We start from the raw sequence: 20,256 nt of genomic DNA, 5'->3' as shown, positions 1-20,256 counted from the left end.
TAAATTAAAAAAAAAAAACACTCATTTATTGATGTGAGAGGCAGAGAACTAGCAGAGGGGGAGAAGGAGAAGTAGACTCCTCACTGAGCAGGGAGCCCAACAGAGTACTGGATCTCAGGACCCTTAACTGACTGAGCCACCCAGGCACCCCCATCCCAAGCTTCTTGAAGGTGAGAACCAGATCTTAAATTTCCTCCATGTTTTCCCTAGCATTTGGAATGGTCCTTGATTAATTGGTACAGAGTAATAACTTGCCAATCAATTCAGAAAGATAAATGTCTTATCTAGGCTTTGGGGGGAAGGAGATGGTGACTATGGTTGACATGGAGTATTCCCTGAAAGTTTATATAACAGGTCAGATAAAGACCATGCATCCAAGATTGTGGAGATAGGACACGCATGGCAAGCATGACTTGACCAAAACAGGAAGGGATGTGAGTCTAAACAGGTAGTGGAACACTGAGGTTCATGGAACTAGGGTAAAGTTTCTTTTTCGTGTACTCCATGGAATACTCTTTGTGAGGAAGGGCATTTATGTGTACAAAGAATATGGGACATTGATCTAGCAGCCCTCTGCAGGGTCGTGGGAAAGGTTGCTTTCACTAGTACAGGAATGAATGGTGGAGGTAGCAGTAATAGAAAAAGTGTGATAGATTCATGACACCTTAGGAAGACGTGACTGAGTTTGGAACAACCCATTTAGACAAGAGACAGAGATGACCTCCCGGCTTTCCTGCCACCATGTACTCAGATTGACAGAGCTTGGGAGAGAGACATCAGTGGCTTCTGGGCTTTAGTACAGGAAGGGTGAGCACAGTAGAGCTGGGGGGAAATGTTCACGTGGATTGAAATTCCTTGTCCCCAGAAATCTCTTTAATAAGCCAAGAGATCACATGGTATGTATTTGGGCTAAGATGTAAGCATTTTCACAAAATTACTCCTGGAAATGATATACCAACTTAATTTTCCAGTCCTCACTTTTCACATTTCTGGAAGTTTGAAAAGTAATTTAGCTTCTTGCAGCTTTGCCTTCTACTAGAAAATTAACTCTCGTTGGGAAGGGAATTTTAAGCAAGTTTCTTAATGTGTTGCAGGATTGTTTATGGGTATTATACTGTCTTTTAGTTTTCTTGACACTGAGTGACAAAACTTGCTTATATTTACTTGACCTAGATTACTAAGCAAACAAAATTAAGGCTTAAGTTTATGAGATCAGGAGAAACGTGTATTGTATGCATTTTTCTATACTTTTCTTCCAATTTTATCCAGCTTGATTTTCCTCAGTTTAATTTCTACATTAGAAAACTCCTGACTTGTTCATTTTTAAAAAACTGGGACTCACTGATTTGGGATTTCAGAACCATGTAATACTTCACTTTAAAGATCAAGCATCTAGAATCCCAAGAATGGCAAAATGGACTCATGAAGAAGTGTTCCTTAAATCTCATCACTGTTAATTATCCGTAAGACAGCGTTGGTGACTGTTTGTTAACCTCCTTAGGTCTTTAGTAAGAGACCATCACAAAGTAAAAGCTTTAGAAGGTTATCTGATCCCCAACTCTCAAATCAGCATTTCACACTTTACCTTTATAAACACCAGCGGACCATGTTCTAAAGCATCCCGATTAAATTTCGTGGCAAACACCATGCGCTGCATCCTAATGTCATTTTCAATTGTAAGTCACAAAACACACACTTGGATTGCTCTTCACCTAGTTCATAGGCTCCTCTCGTCCACAGGTTTTGGAGAACAAGTTTTTCTTTTCTCCTAGTAAGTGTGATAATCTAACGTCCTCAATTAAAGAGGAGACTAAAAAGGCTCACAAATCTAAAAATAACTCCATCATCCAGGCAGAGGAGGTCAGTTTTTCTTTCCACTGTACCAGCTGATATTTAAGTAAGTGGCCATCGATCAGTCTAATGTCTGGCTCTCGTTTTTCATAAATGAAGGGCTGTGGCTTTAAGTAATCGCAGGCTGCTCGTGCCAAAGGCAGAGGCTGCAGAATCAGCTTCTGCCAGGAGAGAGGCATACGGTAACCTGCAGGACGGGAAGGAAGGTTCCCGAGGACCAATGGCGCTCCTCCTGGTAGAGCTTTGAATGTAGGCAGACCGACCGGTGGGTGGTGTGGCCACCTGTGCACTTCTTGGACAGTGCGGGGGGTGGGGGCAGTTGGAGACAGAAGCTGGAAATGGGCTGCTCCAGCAGCAAAATGTGCCTCTATGCTCCATGTGCAGCAACAAGGGTAATTAGTATTTGCTTATAGTGCTTTTCTGGAAGAATGTCAGAGACGGAGGCAGAGGTTGTCTGGAATTAGGGGGGGAATGCTTTGAATGACAAGCAACTTTTGCCCGCAAAAGACTTGGGTCTCATGATCTCTGCAATAGTGTGATCAAGATGCGGCGGGAGCTCCGTCTTGGGTGATCTAGTAAGGGCATTTTCAAAGAGCTTTGAATCCTGCTTTTTTTCTCAGTCATGCCCTGATGGTAGGGAATCTACCTTTTAAGAAACTGTATCTATTGCTATACGTGTGCGTGTGTGTGTGTGTGTGTGTGTGTGTGAGAGAGAGAGAGAGAGAGAGAGAGAGATTGCTTTGAGTTGTGGTAACTTGGAAATTGTTCTTTTTTTGCAGGATAAATAGCTTTTTCTGATACTGAAACAGTTGCCTGATTTTCTTTGATTTGTTTCTCTAACATCTCCTTACAATCATAGCTGATCCCAAATATAATAATCCTTAGAAAAATAATGTGGAACGGGGTAAAATTAGTTTAATTTTGCCTTTTTTTTTTAAAGGGTCCTTTTTTGCTGTAGCTTAACCACAAACTTCTATCTTCTTTTTAGAAGGATTGACCTTATAATGAAACTTTTTTATTTGCAAATACAGGACAAAGTGCATATAAGTGCATATGTTTAGAACATTAAATATTTATCTTAAACTGATTAGTGCTTTATTGCCCTTGGAGGAGGAGAATGCATTAAGACTTAAGTATGCATTTGCTGAAAGGTTCTGCGAATCAGCAATGAAGCATGGCTCAAAGTAAATATTTTTAAAAGTGCCTCAAACGAAAGTTTCATGGGGACCTGAGAAAATAAAGATTTTTTGAAACATGAATTTCCTTAACAACTAAGGGACATCTGTGTTTTTTTACAACACAAACTGTTAGCCTAAATGATTCATATCTTGGCTTCTCCGTTCTGAGTCTCATTTTCCTGGTGATAACAAATGTGTGCCTTACTGAAAGGGACCCTCTTGAAAACATTAGTAACTTGATGTGTGTTTTCTGCAGCGGGAGGAAGCACTGAAACAACACAAAACCCTATCTCAAGAACTTGTTAACCTTCGAGGAGAGCTAGGTAAGAGCCTTTTTTTTTTTTTTTCTGCCTAAGTTTTATAAGATGAGGGGACGAATGGAAAATTTGGTTTTCCTCTCTGCATTGTGGCTGGAGTTGCATGCTGGCAGTTGTTAGCTGTCCCACTCTGGTATCTGTGCAAACACTTAATATCAACATTTCTTTTGAATCTTGGCAGCTTGACCTCAAGTTCACAGAATTCCTGGCACTCATCTGACTAAGCCTAGCAGAGCTTCTGATGACCAAAACATGGCTCTTCCTGAAGGCAGGGACAGAGTGATTTTTGTGATTGTGTGGGTTCCTGTTAGATAATCCCATCATATTTTTTTCTGAACCTCTGTCCATATAGAAGGATGGTGAGAAAATGCCTTCTCTGATTATGGCACTCACATTACACTTGCTCAGGGCACTTTGCTAGGAGTGAGTATATAGAAAAAAAGGATGCAATGCATCCAGGGTTGCCTGTCTAAAGAAGGCCTATTCTGTGCTAATGTCACAATATGAACAGCGCTGGTGGTGAATAAGGACCCAAGTAGGGGCACTGGTAGGCTTGTGCCTCTGATGTCTGTGGCACTCATCACCCATTGCTGCTCTTCCCAGGCTGAGCTCCATTTGAGTTCTGGTCTCTCCTGGAGGGGTCTTCAGGGCTCATGCAACAGATTCAGGACTGCCTTTTCCTACCTCAGCTGCTGTGCTGGAGTGAGCCAGCTGTCTTGGGATTCCCCTGTCTGCCACGGGCACCTCAGCCCTACAGAATCAGCTTCCTGCATTAGCCTCAGCCAGGTCTGGAGTTGTTCATTAAAAGGCTGGGTTCCTTGCCCTTTGCAATTTCTATGTATGCTGGCAGCTTCCTCTTAACGTGTGAGTAGCGATGTGTATAAATAATGCAAAAGCAACAGCCAGAGATGAAAATTGTGTTTGTCCAGTTCTAAAAGAAGCTCTGCTCACTTTTCTTTGGACGAGACTAGAATTTCAGCACTGTAGATGTAATTTGCTGGACTTGAAGTTTTGAGGTCTTTCTGCCCCTGCAGCACTCCACCCTCACCAAGGCAAAGATCAGATAGCCATGAACGTGGGCCCAAGGCCTGTCCCTGTTCCTCATCCCTCTTCACCTTCCAACAGGAGGCAGCCCTGAACTCCTAGCTAACCCTCCAGGTTCTTAATACCTAGCTGGGGCTTCATTTTCTCCTGACCTTATTTTAGGCTATGGAAATGAAGAACTCTTTATAGAAAAGTAATTTTAATACAAATGAAACTTCGGGACCCCAAAGACTTGTGAGTTCTAGGGGATACAGTTCAAGGAAATCACAGCTGAGAAACAGCCTCCTGGCTGTAGTGGTCAAGGCTTTCTGCCATGTTACTTAACTTGATTACCCAGATGAGCAACTTAATTTGCTTTTGTCTGTGCCTTAAATAACGTAATGGATATAGAGTGAGCAGGTCAGGAAAGAAGCCTTTTTGTGTATGTGTTTCAGAGTTCATTATGGCCCAGTGGAGGTGGAGATGAGCCTACCTGATGGTTCACATTTCAGCCTCTCCCCAGAATGAGGCAGAAACGCCAGCAGAACACTGTTCTCATTCATGCTGCTTGAATGGGGGATCCTCTTCTTACCTTTTAGTGGACAGCTCAATTAAATGATTTGAATTGGGACCCAGGTCCTTAGCACCTCCAGTTGGTCACATAGCCTGACAGGAAGTAGCCATGTTTGTACCTCATCTGTGATAAGGAGAGTGTGCCCTGGAGTATCCAGATGCAGTGGGTGGCCTATGCCTATTGTTCAGTCACCCAGGTGGGAGCTGGGTGACTCCAGGAGTAGAGGACTCTTGTCAGGGTGATGAGTGAGACAACAGTGGGAATGTCTGTCAGTGGAAAGGACAAGGGGGAATGTGACCATGCTCCAGGGTCATGAGGTAGAACTGCTGAAGGAACTACGAAAAGCATTTTGGGAATGGTTTCAGTCCTGTGAGGGGAGAGAAGAGAAGCCTTTATGTAGTTCTTCTGATGAAACCATCCAGGACAGATACTCGGAAAGCTGCCGGTGGGATTGTGTGTAGCATCAGCTGAAATGGAAGACTATAGGTTACAGAGCAAAGTTGGAAATGCAGTTTTATAATTTGAGGCAGTAGTTTATTTATTTTTTTTGTAAGATTTTTTTTTAATTTTTATTTATTTATTTATTTATGATAGTCACACAGAGAGAGAGAGGCAGAGACATAGGCAGAGGGAGAAGCAGGCTCCATGCACCGGGAGCCCGATGTGGGATTTGATCCCGGGTCTCCAGGATCGCACCCTGGGCCAAAGGCAGGCGCCAAACCGCTGTGCCACCCAGGGATCCCGAGGCAGTAGTTTAAAGTGGTTAGACTGTGTGGCCACACTGTCTAGGTCCAAAGCTTCAGTGGCTGAGTGACATAGAGCAAGTGACATTACAGGTCCTGAGTCCCAATTTCATTCTCCGTCAAATGGCACTAAAAATTATCTGCTCAGGGGTGTTCATGAGGAAGTAACTCACTGTAAAGTGCCTGGCACCGAGTGTTACCTACTAGTAAACAGTAGGTATTAACGTGTGTGCAGTTTACAGCTGTGTAGCAATTGCCCACATTTGCTATTTTGTGGGCAGTGACTACTGCAGTAAGGAATTGAAATTAGACCAAGTATTATTAGAAATCCCTTGAGTTGGGTTGGGTTTTGTTTTTGTTTGTTGTTGTTTTGTTTTTTTGTTTTGTTTTGTTTGTTTTTTTGTCTTCAGACTCCAATGGCAGTGAGACAAGATTGATTCTCTCCTCGCCCAGTAGAAGTGCTTGCAGTAAGGATGGAGTCCATAGTCTAGGATTTCTGTCTGTGTATCCCCAGCTAGGAGTTGCTTGACTTCTTTGAGCCTAGTTTCCTCACTGGGAATGCGAAGTTATTATATATTTTGCTGGATTGTCATGGAGCTTGGTAAAATAATAGTCTGTATGAAGCAACTGGCATAGTGCCTCATCCACCACAGGCACTTCGAGAAAGCTGCTACCATCACCGTCATCCAAGTAGCCACCATTTCTCTCCAAAATAATGGGGTGGGGGCTGTTGGTGTCACTCTCCCGTTGAATAATGTTTCTTCTGCTTCTCTATGAAAACAGAGGCAAGGTTCCCAAACTAAGAACTACAAAACAAAACACAAAACAGCTGAAACTTAGGAGCAATGAAACCCAAGTAGAGTCTGTGATAGTGACCTTCAGAATCTAATTGCCTCCAACCTGTCCTCTCCATTGACCGACTTTTCTGTTGTCTCACTCGTTAGTCTCACAAGTGTCCTCTACGGCCAAGTTCACCCAACTGAGCTCAGAACAAAACCGCAAGGCTCCCCTCCCTCCAAGGAGTCCTCTGTATTTTACAATCATGTATTTATTTAATCTTGTGCTTTCTTGTTGTCTTCAGATAGTAAATTGCTTAATTTCAGAGATTCTTTTCTTCTTCCTATGCAAAAAAAAAAAAAAAAAAACCCGTATATATAAGCTTTTCATTTTCATAAGTAATTGATAAATATTTATGGGCATTTGAAGTATTTGAGGGTTTTAAAATTTCTTTTTATTTAAGGACGTTGTGCAGAAATTAAAATTGCAAAGTGAAAGGAAAATAGCCAATGGTTTTAGTACCCCTGACAGAGCTTTTATTTCTGCATATTCTCTTGGTTATTTATATGAATATTTATGACTTTATATCTTCAGTTTTTTTTTATGAAGGTATGACTTACAAACAACAGAATACTTATTGACACATATACTCTTGTAACCTACATCTTTATCAAGGTATTAAAGGTCTCTGTCCTCTCAGAAAATCTCATGAGATGAGGATGACACCCCTCCTTCCCCAGAAGCGAATATTGATCTGATTTTTATCACATAGGTTAGTTTTGTGTATTTTAGAATTTCATATAAACAAACATGCATTCTCGTCTTTTTGTGTCTGGCTTTTTTCATAAGCAAAATGGCTTTGAGATTTATCCATGTTATTTTATGTGTATTCTGATCTGTTTAGCTTGTGTCAAACACTTTGCCATGTTGCCTTATAATCTTTATTAGATTATGCTGAATGACTTGAGAAAGTCTTAGTGAGTGGATGTAGCTTAATTTCACTTGCCCCTGTAGTGTTAGAGCGAGGGTTTCATCATCTGCTGTTATCCCATCTATTCCCCTGGTTTTAACTACAACCTATAGGGTGATGATGTACAGATTTATTTTTCTAGTTCTCTCTTTCTCAAGCTGCAGATACATTTTGCCTAGTGAAGAGCTGCCTCCAGGAGAGCCAGTTCAATGTAATCAGACCTTTCTGACTCTCCAGCCCCTTGCTTCCTAGAACCCCTGCAGTGTCTCCTGATTCAGACCTCTTCCTCAAGGTCTGTTCATCATCATTTGCAGTGACCTGATAATTCACTCACCACCTAAAGTATCACACACCTTCTCCTCCATCCTCTACATGATAATGATCTGTGTTCTGAGTATCGCCTGAATCTTTCCTTCCTCAGCCTTCTGGCTCCTGCTGTTCTAATTTAAGCCTCATAATTTGTCACCCCAAATATATTCCAGTGGTCACCCAGCAGGTCACCTTGCTCCAGGACTGCTTCTGTCCTCTGTGCTACCAGGACTGTATTTAAAATCTCACATCTGTCCTATACTAGACATTTTTAACAAACATAAATGATTTAATTTGGGCTTTGACAAAAAGTTCAGATATACTATAGGCACCATGTATGATTTGACTGGAACCTGCCAGCCCAACTTTAGGATGTCAGGACATTCTTTTGCCTTTCTTTACACCTTCTTTCCCCTCCTCATGCCCCAGCCATGAGTCCATTCATACCTCCTTGGACCTCTTTGGCACATGTTATCCTCTCTGCTTGAAATGCTCTCTCCTTTTTCACTGCCTTTCTATTTTTGTCTCTTAAACTCCTCACTAGCTACAATACCTAGCTAAGTCCTAATTAAAATACCATAGCTTCAGTTGAGTTTTACCTCATCTTTCAAGCAAGTTACTTGTGCCTTCTGTGTCCTTCAGGATGCTCTGTTCTTAGGGTTGTTTCTAGACCTCCTCTCACAGTCCAGAGCCATGAACCCTGCAAAGGCAGCATCTCCCTCACATTTGCTGCTCCACCTGCCGATACCTTGTGCCTGGCACTTAACTACCTCAGTGAATGAATGACTTTCACATTAAAGATGGTAACCAAAGAAAGTTGGTTTTATCCTTATAATATTCTAATAGTGGTTTTTGTGTACAATTGTTTTCCTGTAAACCATTTAAAAATAACATGTATGTTTTTAGGAATGAATAGTAATATAAAGTAAGGCAAGCTGTAATTCTCTTGGAAACATTTTATAATTATGTCTGAGCACCCCAGTTAGATCATATTGAAAGTGTCAGCCCTTGAAATAGATAACAGTTCAGTTTAATGGTCTGTTATGCACAGCAAGCATTTGGCCTCTGAGATAGAGGATAAACACATCAATGATTTTTTTAGGAGTTGTATTGGATCAAAACCAGTATAATAGAGAACCATAATTATGATCTTTGAAGGTTCCTACTGCTTTTTGGTAATGTTCATCATTAGAGTCCTATTTTTATCTAAATTAATGAAGAAAAGGTATTTTCTTTCAAAATCTTTAGCCATCAGAATTAATAGCTAATGTATATCCCTTTTAGAGCCTTCCATCTATTTTTATTTAAGTTTTTTTCTTCTAAATCCTACTGAGACTTAAATATCTGGTCAAGTGAACTAGATTTCAAAACTTTGAAATGCCTTTATTCCCAGGCATTCATATAAACTTAGAACGGTTTTTACTGAGCTGTTCAGACAATGCACATCTTCTCTATACATTTATCCTAATTGTTTCTATTTAATGACACAAATGGGATTTGAACCTTTAATTCACTAAGAATTACAGTAATTCCCATAATAATTATATAAAAGACCAGTTGATTTTTTCCTGTATATATAAAAATAATGAGCTGAGTAGGCAGTAACATTTATTGAATGCCAACTCTTTCCTGACAGCAATATTCAGCTCTAAACCTGCTGGTTAGTATTTTATTAAAAGACAGGACAGGGAAGGGAGGGAAGAGGAAGGAAAAGAAACTGAGGTTTGAAAGTGAAGTAACCTAAGATCAAACAGCTAGAGAGCAAAGTGCCTGGATAAGGACCTAGGATAGGTAGGTCCAAACTCCTATTCACGGTAACAGGAAAAGCATGATGCAAATACTTGAAAGATCAGAAAATGATGTGATATAAATCCTCCTTTGTGTTGGTAGCAACTTTTGGAATCTTTTTATTTGATTCAAGAGTTCAAGAAGTACTGTTAGATTAAAATAGGACTTGTTATTATCAGAGGAAAGTGACTTGATTCTGCCAGAAACAGTATATAAATTGTCTAATCAACACTTGTGTCTATGAACTTGAGGCTACCATACACCTTGTGGAATGTGTTAATTCTTTCATTAGTTTTGTTTACAAAATTAATGTCTTGGCCTAACAGCCTGTGTATTTTAAAGTAATTTTAGAACTCTTTACAGTGACTTAACTTTAAAGTTAAGAGTTACAGCATTCCAGAAGTGATTTTTGAAGTGGACTTTAATGAAAAAAACGGTTAATATAATGAAAACCAACCATCTACCAAAAGAGAATTCTTTCTCTCACTGAGTTGAGGATAGGTTTTTTTTTTTTTTTTTCAGATTTTATTTATTTATTCATGAGAGACACAGAGAGTGAGAGATATAGGCAGAGAGAGAAGTAGCTGCATGCAGGGAGCCCAATGAGGGACTCGATCCCAGGTCTTCCAGGATCACACCCTGGGCTGAAGGCAGGCGCCAAACTGCTGAGCCACCCAGGTGTCCCAATTGAGGATAGTTTTGATACCACCTGAGACTTAGCTCATTTTTCCCCAACCATATCCATCTATCCCAAACTCAGCCTTTGGCTGGCTGTGTCTGTAAGTAAAAGGTCATGTACAAGTCACCTATACAGATGCACGGCATTCCCAAGGTTATCTGTTTTCAAAGCCTATGAAGTCGTCTTCCTTGTTCTCTTCCTTGTCCTAACTTGTCCTTGTCCAGTTTTGATAGGTTCAGTTTGGACTAATTTAATGTCATTTGTCCAGAACAGTGGTTCCCAGACTTCACTGTGTAATAAAATAGATTGGGTTAGAATGCTGATTCACAGTTCTGACTCAGGCGGCTTGGGAATGGAGCCCAGCAACCTACTTTTAATGACCATGAAGGTGATTATCTTGTAGGTGCTCTGTGGGCTATACTTTGACACCACACGGGTTGTCCAGAATGTTGTTTCTTTTATTTAAAGTGTATACAAATCAAATAAGCACAATGAGAGAGTAAACAGTAATTCCAAATAACACCAGCTGAACTGAGTCCATTCTTGTACATAGGCTTCCAAATGAACATTACATTTATTATTTTTATTTCAATGCGATTTCTTTAAAGTCCTAACTGATTTTTCTCAGGCCTGAAGCTTAGAACATTATTGCAATTACGCAGCCAGGCTTGCATCTCTGATCCACTTTCATGCTCAAATGTTTTCATTGGTCCATGGAATGTTACTGCTGTGATTATGAGAGCATCTGTTTTGCAGCATGTTGTTGGCCAGTGGGTAAGTTGAAAAACAGCAAAGCCTTTTCAGACTCATATTGGCAGGAAGAACCAGAGGCTCCATGGAGGCCCAGCTGGCTCCTATGTACCCAGATTAGCTGGCTGGGCCAGATCATCTTCCCCCATTCGAGTAAGATTTTGTCAGGACTAATCTTATTCGAATGGGGGTAAAAAAAGATTTGTTTTGTTTACCTGCCTTATCTTGCAGTCAGTCTTTCTAGCTTGCACAAGAGAATGAAGCCCTAAGACTCTCAGGCTTAGAATATGTATGGATTAAATTCTCTATTACGCATCTAAAGTTGAGAAAGTAGCCATGCAGGTCAGGTTCTGGGCTCTGCGCTGTGGAATCCGCATTGAAAAGGTTGAACGGATTGGAGTCCTGGACACAGTTCTGCCACTTTGCTACTTCAGTTCCCTTTCCAGGAAAATGAGATTTAAGAAAATATCTTATTAACTTCAAAAACACTATTACATGAAATCATAGGCATGAGAGCACTTTGTAAAGTACGAACTGAATTTTAAAAGTAAACTGGTATGAGTTATGGGAGAATTGAGAGTGCAGGCATTTTGTAAAAGCAAATTCCTCATAAGTTATGACTATTGAGGGGCTTTTGAAATCAGTTCATGTTGGTTCATAGAAGTCCCAATAGCTATCAGAAAGCCATCTGTGGCTCATTTCGAAATTTAGAAAGAGACCACGGTCTGCCTCATGACTGCCAAATTTCTTGATCATATGAAAAAGTAGTACCTTTTGGAAAGCAAAACTGGAGCTCTTGTGAGTTGATCACTCTGCAGACAGTTTGTGAAGACTACAAAACCATCACCAAACAGTAAGGTTGGCAAAGCAGGTGGTATGTGCTCCGCCTGCCTTGCTCCCCAGGGAACTGAGAGGCGGGAAGTTGGAATCTCCCACTGTTGGATAGTCTAGGTCCCTACCCTGAGGTTTGTAGGCTACTGCCCCTCTATTAAGTAGCTACTGCCCCTCTATTAAGTAGCAATTTACTACTTAAAAATGGCATACTGATGACCTTATTCACTTATATTACTATCTTCAATTTTAAACAGATGAGACCCTGGTTTAAGAGAGTAACCTACATAGGCATTCTCCTGGGAGTGCGTCATGACTAAATAGCCCTTGGTAGAATAAGAATAATATTTTGAAGTAATTATGCTACTGTGGTAAAGTATAGTGTTCCCATTCATGGTTCTGGGGCTGGGGTACAGGAGAAGTAAGATAAGTTACATATTTGTTTCCCCTTTACTTTTATACACAGTTGGGAGCATATTATACATGCATTTCTTTTTTTTTATAGATTTATTTATTTATTCATGAGAGACAGAGAGAGAGAGGCAGAGACAGGCACAGGGAGAATCAGGCCCCATGCAGGGATCCCAATACGGGACTCGATCCCGGGTCTCCAGGATCACACCCTGAGCCAAAGGCAGGCGTTAAACCACTGAGCCACCCATTTCTGCACCTTGCTTCTCAACACTTAACATTCTTTATATATTGAACTTTAAGAACTGTTACCAGTCTAAAGAACTATTAAATAATCTTATTTTTTGGAAAACATTCCATTGTATGGATACACTACAGTTAATTTAACCAGTTCCTTCCTAGTGGACATTAGGTTGTTTCTGATGTTTTGCTGTTATGGAAGTACTCCAGTGAAAAACCTCAAACATCTTCATTTTATATATGTGGGAATATAAGATAAATTCTTACTGGTGGAATTGCTGGGTCAGTGGACTGTGCAGAGAAAATGTGACAAGCCAAAATTGAGGGACGCCTGACTCCATTATGGGGAAGAAAAAAAGGAAAGACCTCACAGACCAGGGAAGACTCAGGAAACATGACAACTAAAGGCGATGTGGTGTCTTGGATGGGATCCTAGAATAGAAATAAGGGACAGAATTTGGAGTTGAGTTCATAATATTGTACCGAGGTTGGTTTCTTAGTTCCAACCATGTCCCTTGGTAACGTGCAATGTTATTAGGGAAGAATGGGTGAGAGGTATCTGGAAATTATTGCATTTTGCAGCTTCTCTGAAGATCTAAAATTAATCTAAAATTTTTTCCTTAAAAAAAAGCATTAGTGGAAAAACTCGTGAAATCCAAATGAAGTCTATAGTACAGTTACTAGTATTGTTCCAGTGTTAAAACCTTAATTATGACAAATGTCCCCATGATTATGTAAAATGCTAATATTTGAGGACAGTTAGGTGGAGAGTGTATAGGAACTCTGTGTACTATCTTTGTAAGTTTTCTATAGATGTAAAATTATTCCACAATTAAAAGTTTTTTAAAAGCAATTGTATTTCCCTGAAAAGTGTGTACTTTTTTTTCTTTTCAAATTTTTATTTAAATCGTAGTTAGTTAACATAGTGTGTTATTGGTTTCAAGGGTAGAGTTTATTTATTTTTATTTTTTTATTTTTTTATTTTTTCAAGGGTAGAGTTTAGTGATTCATCACTTACATACAACACCCAGTGCTCATCACAGAAAGTGCCCTCCTTAATGCCCACCCCTCATCTAGCCCATCCCCCACCCACCTTCCTCCATCAAAACTCAGTTCTCTGTAGTTAAGAATCTCTTATGGTTTGCCTCTTGCTCTTTTGCCCCCCCCTTCCCCTGTGTTTATCTTTTTTGTTTCTTAAATTTCACATATGAATGAAATCATATGGTATTTGTCTTTTTCTGGCTAACTTATTTTGCTTAGCATAATACCCTCTAGTTCTATCCACATTGTTGCAAATGGCAAGATTTCATTCTTTTTGGTGGCTGAGTAATAATCCATTGTGTGTGTGTGTGTATACACACCACTCCTTTTATCCATTCATCAGTTTATGGACATTTGGGCTCTTTCTATAACTTGGCTCTTGTTGATAATATTGTTATAAACATTGGGGTGCATGTACCCCTTCAAATCTGTATTTCTGTATCCTCTGGGTAAATATCTAGTTAGTGCAATTGCTGGATTATAGGGTAGTTCTATTTTTAACTTTTTGAGGAACATCCATACTGTTTCCCAGAGTGGCTGTACTGGTTTGCATTCCCACCAACAGCACAAGAGGGTTCCCCTTTTCTCTGCATCCTCACCAACATCTGTTACTTCCTGTATTGCTAATTTTAGCTATTCTGACAGGTGTGAGGTGGTATCTCAACATTGTTTTAATATGTATTTCCCTGATGATCAGTGATGTTGAGCACCTTTTCATGTGTAACCATCTGGATGTCTTCTTTGGAAAAATGTATTCATATCTTCTGCCCATTTCTAAACTGGATTATTTGTTTTTTTGGGTGTTGAGTTTCATAAGTTCTTGATTTTGAATACTAACCCTCTATAAGATAGCTCATTTGCAAATATTTTCTCACTCCGTAGGCTGCCTTTTAGTTTTGTTGATTGTTTCCTTTGCTGTGCAGAAGCTTTTTATCTTGATGAAGTCCTAGTCGTTCATTTTTGCTTTTGTTTTCCTTGCTTCTGGCAACATGTCTAGTAAGAAGTCACTATGGCCAAGGTCAAAGAGATTCCTGTCTGTGTTCTTTTCTAGGATTTTGATAGCTTTCTATCACACATTTAGGTCTGTCATCCATTTTGAATTTATTTTTTTATACGATGTAAGAAAGTCGTCCAGCTGAAAGGAGTAAAGGTCTCTAGCACTTAAAGCAGGTGCCTTACGTCCTGAGTGGCCAGAAAGAGAGAGGGACCCAAAGCAGGCAAGAAACACTGGACAAAAGCATCTCATCTCTCTCATAGCTAGTGCAGAGAAGGGGAACGCGGCTCAAAGAAGAGGTGGCACCTATAGCAGGCCTGCCGGAAGCACCTAGAGAATGTGTGACTGTCTAGTTGGGGAATGAAGTCCTTTTATTCTCCTCTTTATTTATTTATTTTTTTTCTGTTACAACCTCCTATGTGGCATCATGAAAATTGGTATGATTTCCATATGACCTTACCTCTTCCTTTTTTCCTTTTTTTTTAGATTTTATGTCCAGCTTAGATAAAATCATCTAAAAGTTGGCAAAGTTCTATTATACCCAATGTTAAGAGCAATAGGAAGTGAAGATTGGAAGTGGGGTGGGTATTATAGTGCTCTATCGTGTGTGCATTTGTGTGTGTGTATGTGTGTGTGTATTTGAATACTAGACAAGCAAGTCTTTTTTTTTATTTTAAAGATTTTATTTATTTGAGAGAGTACACAAGTAAGGGGATAGGGGCAGAGAGAGAAGCAGTCTCCCCATTGAGTAGTCAGTCCAATGCAGGACTCCAAACTAGGACCCCCAGATCATGACCTGAGCCAAAGGTATAGATGCTTAACTGACTGAGCCAGCCAGGGACCCGCAAGGCTGCTTTTTAACTATCACATTCTGTTATGGAACCTCAAGCGTGCCTTTGAGGACTCTTCAAACACATTTGAACTGGTGGACTTTTGCAAGACCAGGAATAATAATAACAGCACCATTTATGGTGTCCTGACTCTGGTCAGGCACTGGGTCAGGTGCTTCACATGTATTACTTTATCTAATCCTGCAGGGGAAGTACTAATATTATCTCCATTTTTTCAAAAAAAAAAAATGAGGAAATAAAGGCTTAGGAAGCTTAAGTAATTTGCTCAAATCACATGGCAGGTAAATGGTGTGACTGAGAATTAAACCTAATTATTCCAGCTCTATTAAGTCATTTATTTATGTTCTTGAGAATTAAAATATTTTGGGTTGTCTCATGATGAAGCATGCTACCCAGATATAGAAGTGAAGAAAGCTCTGTATCATTGCAGAAGAATATTACAACTTCAGGGCCATGGTTGTGTAATGCTTTTCTCTGTAAACAGTACATTTATCAATCTCCAAAGGGAAATTGGTCTTTATGAAATGGAGAGAATACAAATCTAACCTTCCCCTGTCAGAAAGGACTAATTAGGTAATGGCTGTGCTTCTGCTCCTCAGGACTAATAGCTAAAGGGCCCAGGATGAATCCAGTTCTATTTTTCAGTGGTTATAATTGACTATGACAGTGGGCCTTTTCTAGAGGTCATCCAGATAATTATATGAAAAGAGAAAATTTTTAGCACTTCACTTTTTCTGAAATATTTTTTCCTTGATCAGTTATATATGCTTAAACCTTGTTGTTCCTGTTTTGTCGCTGGCCTAGAATTCTTTACAGGCTTGGTTTGTCCCAGGGTGAAAATGTCAACTTCTGTCACATGGCCTCCTGCTTTAGGGCTGATCTTGTAAATGAGTTAGTTTCTTTCTTTCCTAATTCTGAAAATTCTTTCTCATTCTAAGGTGGACTGCTGGAGAGGGCTTTTGTAGTTGACCCATGTGTACAAAAGTTACAGTTCCTCAGCTCTTCACCAGGCATCCTTCATCACAGACAGGCTTTTTAACAATCACCTAATAGAAATGTTTAAATATCAGGACAAAAAGAATACTTTGTACTATATGGACTTTGTATTTGTGCAATAACTTCTTGAAACAGTATTACCTAACACTGTGAAAACTCCTTGCTTGCTTACTGGAAATTCTGAAAGATCTCCTCTTGTTTTGGCTTTTGTTGGGTACCTGATAAATTGCCTGAAAGGGAGTGGAATTCTGGAGAGTATTTGAGGAAGAGACAAGGCTGAGAACAAGGGGTAAGAGCAAGCACGGGTGGCATTAGTAATCTCTCCTAAACTGTCACAAGCACAAAAAAAAGTCCATGACTAAAGCCAGAGGGTCACATCCATCACCCCCTGGTTCCCCGCACAGTGTGTGTCTGGCAGCAAAGGAGCACTCAGACCCCTTGATGTGATGTTTACATGGATGTCCTTTAAAAAAGTACTTCATGAGTCTTTATGCCAAATAAAAATGATCCTTCAGGAGCCCGGGGCCAATTAATTCAAAGTAAAGCTGTTTGTGTGAGGGATGATTTCAGCCCAGCTGTCGTCCACATGGCACACCAAGCCAGTAGCAGAGCAAAGGTCTGTGCACAGCTGTGGGCTGATGTCACTGCTTGGGGTTGGGCCTGCGCTTCGGATTGTTGTACTAACAGCAGTAAATCCTCTGCTTCCCATTCTGACCCATTTTTCCTTCCCCTTCCCTTCACTTAGCTCACTTAGCTTCACTTAGCTCACAGTGGCCAACCAAATGTAAACACTTTTAAGTTTTGTTTTCTTTCTTTTTTTTTTTTTTAAAGATTTTTATTTATTTGAGAAAGAGAGCAGGCATGAGTGGGAGAGGGAGAAGCAGACTCCCCAGACTCCCTGGGGAGCCCAGTGATGCAAGGGGGCTCGTTCCCAGGACCCTGAGATCACGACCTAAACTGAAGGCATACACTTAACTAACTGACTGAGCCACCCAGGTGCCCCCCGCCTTTTTTTTTTTTTTAACAGTGGCTCATGTGAGAGGATTTCCATATATCCTATTTGATTTTGAAGTCTGCACCATAGGTATACATTCAAACTGACGGTGGTTTCACTACAAATAAATCTGTTAAAATTCAGCAGAAGTAACATACTGTTAACTTCACATACAAGATCGTCTAGTTTTAGGTTCCCTTAGACATTCTGTCTCTATTAAGGAACATTCAAATCAGCTGGAAGCATACTATAACTTTTTATTTTTTGACATTTGAAATTCCAATGGAATTAAGTGAAAAGGCTGTATGAAACCAGGAGTGCCCTGACTAGAAAGTTGTTTGATGTATTTACTGACTGCTTGCAGAATATTTTTCTATTGGCTACTTTCATATAGTGTGTGGAATTCACACACAAAAGCATGTGGGGCTGTCATTTTGTTTGTGTACTTGGGAAGGTTAGTGGAAGGTTAATGGAAGCTCGTGTTGTGTGTACTTGCTTGACTAGCATTTGTCTTTAAGTTTTAAAACACTTTTTTCAAAGATTGATTGATTGACTGATTGATTTGAGAGAGCACACACAAGCGGGGAGGAAGAAATAGAGAGGGAGAAGCAGACTCCCGGCTGAGGAGGGAGCCCAATGCAGGGCTCAATCTTAGGACACTGAGATCATGACCTGAACCCAAAGCAGATGCTTAACCTACTGAGCCACGCAGACGCCCCTAAACATTTGCCTACTTGAATCATTGTGAATAATACAATAAAAAAGAAAAGTGGAAAGAGTTTTGTGTGACCATCAGCATAGTCATTATCTTTCATTAAGTTCTTTTCAAGAAAAGAAAGAACTTCCAAAATTTAGTTCCACAGGACTGCTTGTCAGTGATGGTGCATTTGATTGCCTCTATAATTGGGCCCCCATCTACCTTGTTGGGTCTCATCTCCCATTGTTCTGCCTCATGAACGTTCTAGTTCCCAAGGCACACTGACTGCATCATCTCCCACCGTTGCTTACGGTAGAATAGTTGTCACTCTCAGTATCAGAATGGCATTTATAATCCTATGGCTCAGTTTTTTAAAGTGCTGACGTAATCAAAACCGCAGAGAGATGACATTTCACACCCATTAGGATGGCTCAGAAGAAAGGAAAGCAAGTTTTAGTGAAAATGTGGAGAAACTGGAACTGTCTTGCATTGCTAGTGGGAACATAAAATGGTGTAGGCATTATGGAAAACAGGATGGTGGTTCCTCAAGTAACAGAATTACCAGCTGACCCAGCAATTCCACTTCCAGGTACATACTCAAAAGAATTGAAAGCAGGGACTTGAACAGATATTTGTGTGCTCGTGTTTATAACGGGAACATTCACAGTAGCCAAGAGGTGGAAGCAGCCCAACTGTCCACTGACAGCTGAATGAATACACAACATGTGAGCTATCCATATGATAGAATATTATCCAGCTTTACAAAGGAAGGAAATACTGACATGTACTACAACATGTATGAACCTTGAAGACGTGATGCTGAGTGAAATAAGCCAGGCACAAAAGGACAAATTCAGTATGATTCCATTTATATGAGGTGCTTAGATTCGCAGAGACAAGGTAGAAATAATTGCCATGGGAGGAGGGATTGAGGAGTTACTGTTTAAGTGGTAGGGAGTTTGAGTTTGGGGGAAGGGAGAAAGTTCTGGAGATAGCAGCAATGGTTGCACAACAGTGTGAGTGTACTTAATGCCACTGAACCATACACTTAAAAATGATTTGCAATGGTAAATTTTATGTTGTATATATTTTGCCACAACTGTACAAAAATTTGTTTTAATATGCTACCAAACCTTCCAGACCATCCCAGCTGGATGTAAACCACTTTGAGGGCCATTTATTGGATCCTTAGGTACTGCCCTGTATTGTTGCTTCTCAAAAGTATATGTCTTGTCTTATCAATTAGACTGTGAGCTTCCCAGTGAGCTCCATGTTGTTTCTCACTAGTTTCTAGCACAAAAAAACAGCTGGGTGGGATGGGAGAAAGCACAGGCTTTGGGTGCAGACCATCAGAATCCAAACTGCTTACCACAGTCCAGCTTCTGCCACTTACTTAGCTATGTGCTTATAGGCGAACTACTTAACCTTTGTTGGCTCCCTTGTTCATTTAGTGATGAGGTTCTCACAGAACTTCTGGGAGGATCGTATAATGTGTAGGGAGCTTCATTCTGTGCCAGTCACTGAGTAGTAGTTTTATTCTTTTTTTTTTTTAATGCTCCTTTCCCTTTCAATAAATATTTATAGATTTATTTGAATCTCAGTGGTTCTCTTCAGCAGACACTATCCTTGCCATTATTCAAGATGGTCCATTTTGCCTCTGAAAGAATCCCAGTAGGGGACACATGACTAATATTTCTACTGCCACATGGCATATTCCCCAGAAAACAAGTCTACCTCGTTGTTGGAAATTCATCCCAGGAACCAGCCAGTTCACATGACTTAAGTAGAATGATCATTAAGCTAACCTATCCTTCTCTCTGCCCTAAAACTCCTACTCCTTCCACAGCTGCAGAAATATATAATCCTTACCAAAAGAGAGGTGAGGACTAACAGCTGACTTACTGGTACTGATTTTATATTAGTCCATGGGTATTTTAGGATATTGAGAACTTGCATCTTCCTGACAGAGTAGCACTCCTTTCACCTGTATTGAATGTCGGTAAAGGAAGGTCGGAAAATCAAAAGTCAAGCTTCCTGGGAAATGATAGAGATCTTCCAGGATTTATTATAGTGTGAGTGGGTATGCAGTTATGTGCAAGTTCTGCAATGTATTGTTAATCCTTATGTGTTTTCAGTAGTGGTGATGAAGAGGTAAGATGATCTGATTTTAAATTATGTTTTTCAGATTACTTTGTCTTTAAAAATAATACCCTTTTGATATGTTTATATATAGCTTTTTTTT

General features: G+C 40.1%; 1 protein-coding gene across 7 annotated transcripts in view; it reads left to right on the top strand.

The window, feature by feature from the left end:
- Positions 1–20,256, top strand: part of MTUS1 (microtubule associated scaffold protein 1) — a 165,616-nt gene that overhangs the window by 133,162 nt on the left and 12,198 nt on the right. For 6 of the 7 annotated variants that reach the window (XM_049094939.1, XM_025469116.3, XM_049094940.1 and 3 more), the window contains one exon: positions 3,286–3,352. In XM_049094939.1, the coding sequence (XP_048950896.1) occupies positions 3,286–3,352 (67 nt within the window). Of the gene's footprint in view, positions 1–2,006; positions 2,244–3,285; positions 3,353–20,256 lie in introns of those variants that run through there. The other variant, XM_025469550.3, reaches the window with a different exon arrangement.

This window comes from Canis lupus, chromosome 16 (assembly GCF_003254725.2).
Source record: "Canis lupus dingo isolate Sandy chromosome 16, ASM325472v2, whole genome shotgun sequence".
Classification (NCBI taxonomy): domain Eukaryota; kingdom Metazoa; phylum Chordata; class Mammalia; order Carnivora; family Canidae; genus Canis; species Canis lupus.
This window is presented reverse-complemented; position numbering and strand designations above follow the sequence as displayed.